Source organism: Austrofundulus limnaeus, unplaced genomic scaffold (genome assembly GCF_001266775.1).
Source record: "Austrofundulus limnaeus strain Quisiro unplaced genomic scaffold, Austrofundulus_limnaeus-1.0 Scaffold134, whole genome shotgun sequence".
In the NCBI taxonomy this organism is placed as follows: domain Eukaryota; kingdom Metazoa; phylum Chordata; class Actinopteri; order Cyprinodontiformes; family Rivulidae; genus Austrofundulus; species Austrofundulus limnaeus.
This window is the reverse complement of record NW_013952536.1, coordinates 539,659-544,941: the sequence shown is the minus strand read 5'-3', so window position 1 is coordinate 544,941 and position 5,283 is coordinate 539,659. Positions and strand designations below refer to the sequence as shown.

General features: G+C 39.8%; 1 protein-coding gene across 4 annotated transcripts in view; it reads right to left on the bottom strand.

Moving 5' to 3' along the window:
- Positions 1-5,283, bottom strand: part of casz1 (castor zinc finger 1) — a 179,863-nt gene that overhangs the window by 69,642 nt on the left and 104,938 nt on the right. Inside the window, exon 1 of one of the 4 annotated variants that reach the window (XM_014015774.1) lies at positions 2,685-3,078. The exons of the other annotated variants lie outside the window; for them this stretch is intronic. Within the exon in view, the coding sequence (XP_013871228.1) occupies positions 2,685-2,733 (49 nt within the window). The 5' untranslated portion in view covers positions 2,734-3,078. Of the gene's footprint in view, positions 1-2,684; positions 3,079-5,283 lie in introns of those variants that run through there. 4 annotated transcript variants of the gene reach the window in all.

Below are 5,283 nucleotides of genomic sequence, written 5' to 3'. Positions count from 1 at the left end.
CACACACACACACACACACACACACACACACACACACACACACATAGCCTCGCGTAACATCAATCAAACACTCAGAGCGGCCCATAAAACTACACAAACATGTATGCTTCCATTAACTGCTGCATTTTACACTTTGTGAAAATGAAAATACAAATGTAACCATATTAGGCAAAGTAAAACAATTAATTACATCTTGGTGGACATTTTTGAATTTGAATGATGTTAAAATAAAATGTCCCTTTTAACTAAATTAATTCAAAAAATGTTTTAAATAGTATATTCATTTGACTTTTCTCATATGATTCTAACCCTAATAACTGTTTTTTGTCATCATATTCAAATAAATGTGTTTAAAAAACGACACAAATCCTATATTTTGTTGCGATCTTAATGTTGTTCTCAATAAATAAATCCTGAGAAGGTGAGTGTTTTTCCTCGGTTGACGAGGCGATACTAATCACCTTGTTGCTGAGGAGCACTCTTCCCCGACAAGACCCCTTAGAAAACAAGGATCCCCCAGGAGGAATCGGCATGAAAGAGGTTAAAGACAATGACTCACTTTTTTTATTCCCTTTCTCCTTCTTCCAAATGTCTCCCTGTTAAATTTATTTCAAAACTCTGTTAATCTGCTGTACACAACGTTTCCATTAGCATAGCCCGGCCCCCTAATAAAAATTCCGGCTAGTTTAATTAAAAAATGTAAATTTACTGTCATCCGAGGAGCAGCAGAAAGAGGAGTGCAACAGCATATTTTATTGCTTAAGACATCAAATTGATTCAGGTTATTGCTAAATTGTGATAAAAGGTTATTGAGGGCCTTTCAGGACCCGGGCTTGTTTTTCTCCCTCATTTCATCCAGGTTTTTTTTTTTTTTTTTGCAGAGGGCCGTAAATGATGGAGAGGGCTAAAAAGGGTTAATGAGACAAGTGAGGAAAAAAGAAAAAGGCAATCAACATTATGAGTCATGAGAGAGCTGAAAAAAACATTTTCTAAGCCAACAAAAAGTTTGAAATTAGAGTGTGTCACGATAACAGTTAAACTTGTTTGTTTATGTTTCCTCACATGATGCCGGACGCCTTAAATAACCAGAAATAATAAGCGATCCTTCGTGTCTGTCTCCTGTTTGTCAAAGCCTGTGGTCACAATCGTCCGCTGCCCACTGTCTCTCTTCTGGTTTTTATTTAATATGACACATATTTACATTGTGTTTTATTTTTCATATCTGCAACGTACAAGTTAAGGTATCAATGTCAGGACTTATAAAGTAAAATAGAGGGACCACAGAAAACAAAAATGTGATAAAAAAACACAGAGAGGACATGCAGAAGATGAAAGATAAAACTTATGAAAAATAACAGCCTTGAGCTAAACCTGCTGACAAAAGTCTGTATAACTAATTTCTTGTGAAATATTTAAAATATAGCAGGCATGTTTTTATTATTTTCTGCAATTTGAACCATTCAGACACTATTTAAAATAAAGACATCAATAACACAATCTTTGCTAAATATTTATAGACTAGGGGCTTAATAAAACCCAGTAAAAAATTGCAGCTGATCAAAGTGAAAAGAGCCACCGACGTCTTCCAAACTTACAGTTCAGTTCGCGAGTTGTGTTGTAATAATGATATAAACAGGGAGTATTAATGCACACATTAATAAATAAAAGTAGGACACCAACATGAAAGCAGAAAACACGAGTCTAAATACAGGACACTCATAAAAGAAGTGATTGTAAATAAATAATAGAAAAAAGATTTTAAAACACATATTTAAACAAAATCGGAGAGGGAAATGACGCTCACAAAGTGTGATCCAGTCACAACAGGTCGAGTTTATCTCTCTAAAAGTGAGCTCAGAACGACTCGAATAAAACTGGCAGCTGTGACTCGGACAAAATTCAGAATAACATGCCGAAGGTGTGCATTTTCACAAAAGGTCTGATAAAAATCCTATTAGGTTTTCTAAACTTTTTCTTCTTTTTTTCGTGAAATTTTAACTAAAGTAAAATTTAAAAAAATTGTACTTATTTTAAGTTTAGATTTTAAAATCTTGAACATTGTGCTGTGTTCTTGCCCTAATTAGAGGTAAATGAAAGGTGTTAAATCTGCTACGGTTCCCTTTCCATGTGTGACAACCTAAGGAACACAACAGTTTGTTTGCTTTGTCCCCTTGGCAACAAACCCTTAGGCCATTCATGCTGCCCTTATGGCATTGCCAATGCCTCTGCGGGTCAAAAGACTACCTGTATTTTTGTTTTGCCCCTTTTTTTTTTACAAAACATTAAAAATGAAATGAAAGCGTGGGTGAAGAGGGAGTGAGGACAAAAAAGAAAAACATGCCTGACAGGGAGTTGTTCTGGTCCTAGAATAAATAAAAACTCTGACGAGAGAAAATGAAACTCGCTTTGTGAACTTTCCTCACGTGTGTGCCGTATGTCTCACGGCGTCATGAGCCGTGTGTGTGCTGGAGAAATGGGCAATCATGTTTGATATTGCAGTCACCTTTGGGCACTGTCAAAGAGCTGTAAATAAGGGTGTTGCAAGACTTGGGTATACGCTGGCACATTGTTTAATCATGAACAGCTTCCTCTCTCTGTATATTTAGCCAGAGATAAAGGCACACCTTAAACTGTCAGCTAATAAAACACATCTGTCAGAGATAGAAAAGAAGAAGAGTACTCACCATATTCAGGGAAGTCGAAGTTAAATCCTCTCAGACATGTAACTTTCATAATATTACTCAACTCTGTTAGAAAGTCATTCGAATGTTGGTTGGTGGAGGGGGGGGAAATAAAGCGGAAAAGTAACTAGATGAAAAAAAAGGCTCCTTCAATCAAGCACTAAACTCCTTGACATGTAATCTGTCAATAGTTTGTTGCTGAGATAATGCCGGCTGCCACGAGCGGATTTGATTGGCAGCTAAGGGTCTGGCCCCTCCTTCCTGTAGTTTGACGAGAGAGGAGGGGGGGTTAGGTGAAAGAATATGGTGCCTCCCCCTTCCCTGTTCTGTCTCTCTCGCTCTCTCGCTCTCTCTCTCTCTGGCGCTCTCTCTGCTCGCTCCCAAACACACACACACGCACAGAGCGAGCTGTTGGTGATGTTGTCTGAATAGGCTGATAGGAAATTATGGCAGAGGAACCGGAGCAGTTTTTTTTCTCCCTCCCTCAGTGGGCTGGCCTTTCCATCTTTGTGGTCTTCTAGCCTTTCAACTCTCTTGGGGTGGAGCCACCACTGCCTCTATTCAAATGAAGGGGAGAAGTACACTTTACAAATAAAAAAAAAGAAAAAGAAAAAGAAAAGAAAAAATAAGGAGGGGTGTGGTTTATGTGTTGGGAAAGATCACTCCTTTAATAAAATATTTCATACTTTTGTCGGGCTAAAGCTTTCAGACTGATCGCCCCACATGAAAGAGAGTGCGATTAAAGCAGCAGCAAATTTGACTTGTTTTTGTACATCATCAGCGAAAGAATACCCTCACAGTTTTCTAATAATTCACGCTTTTATTTCATCAACGTTAAGTAAAAAAAAGTCTCATTTCTTCTCACACGTCCGCGAGAAGACGTGTGAATTTTAGATCCATATGACAAAAATATAACTTCAAATAACTCTTTCACTTCTCTCGCGAAAAAGCGATCCGCACCCTTTCAGTGCTTCATAATTTACTTTTTTCTCTCTCTCTCTTTTATTCAATTTTTTTGCTCCTCTCCCTCAAAGACCATCTCTCTCTCCTTTCGTTCCCTCTGATAAGCTATCAGTTTTCATTGTAATTTCAGGTGAAATGATAAATGACGGCCGTTACCAGGTGACAATGAATACTTTATAAGACAAACCCCTTATTTGCCTGGCAGTTTCTTCCGCAGTGACATGCAAAGTGCCTCTGGACCATTTGTACATAAAGCCATGCACTCTAAACATGGCTCCGTGTCAGGAATGTGGAATTTACAGAGCGACATAAAATATCAAAGTCTACTTTTTTTTTCAAGGAAACTATATATTTCTGTTTTCCCACAGCCCTCCCCCCCACAATAAAGGTGTTGTATTACTAGCGTTTACCGGGTTAAAGGAAAAAAGAGGAAATGAAGCCGTTTATGGCTGTGTGAACCATAATACAGTGATACACAGTGCTGGCTTCAGTTCCTGAGGGCTGTTAAAAGAGTGCAAAGTATGTACAGTACATAAAACAGGTTTTGGGTGATTCTGAAATTATGATGACTCATTCCGGTTAATGGAGAAAAAAAAACTTTTGTCTCCACCTTCTTTGCCAACAAAAATGTCCTTAAAAAATGGGTTTCTGCAGGCTCCACCCTCACTCTAACATTGTACAGTAAACAATACCGCTCCGTTTCTTTCATTTTATTTTCAATAGTCACAAACTTGTTTTTGACCTGATCTGGCAACAAGAAAGACGGTCTTTCGTAAAGGTTTTGAAACCACCTTTTGTGAACTGTCAGACGTGCTCTTTATCCACCACAAATTGCTCAAACTAAGTATTTTGTTTGGCTATTTGGCAAGACCTAATGCACGCATGGCCCATTACTTTAAAACCACAAGGTCACAGAATGCTTACTCTTCATAAAGCTAAAATCAGTAAGCTTTACCATAAAATATTATGTTTAGTTGATATTAAAAGGGCCTCACATTGGTCAGTGGAAGAAAACTTACATATATTATGGTGTTCAGGGTGAGTAATTTTCATTCAACAATGTCCACAATTGAGAGAGGTTTGTCATCTGAGCATTACAGCCCTTTGGCCCCCGAGCTGCCATCTTTGGGGGTGAAACCATTACTTTTCTCAAAGAGCCGTGGGGATTTTCGTTTGATGTGGTCCGTGGGTATTGTTTGGTGCGTGCTGGAAAATGTTGAGGGCAAAGTGGAGTGTTTATGCGTGTGAGTGTGCGCGCGCTCTGCTGTGCGTGTGACATGGTCGGGGCGCATCAGTCAAAGGGCCGCCAGGGCCAGACGTTTGGCTGCCCCTGACCGTGCACTCCAGGAGGGGCTGGTCGGCTGCAGGGCCCACTCCCGCGTCCTCCATTCCCCAGGACAAAAGCCGTGGCCCAGTTGAAAGATGTGAATTCAGTGGCTTTTGTGCCCAAAGCCCAGAGACATGCCGAGTGAGAAATCTGACCTCTGCCGAAAGTCAGATTGTGTTTTAGAGCCCCTCTCGCCGTCTCTGGAGGTTCGGGGCAAGAAGCGACTGAGCAAATAGGGCGGAGAGGAGTGTGTGAGCTGGACAACGTACAGGTGATGTGTGTGTGTGTGTGTGTGTGTGTGTGTGTGTGTGT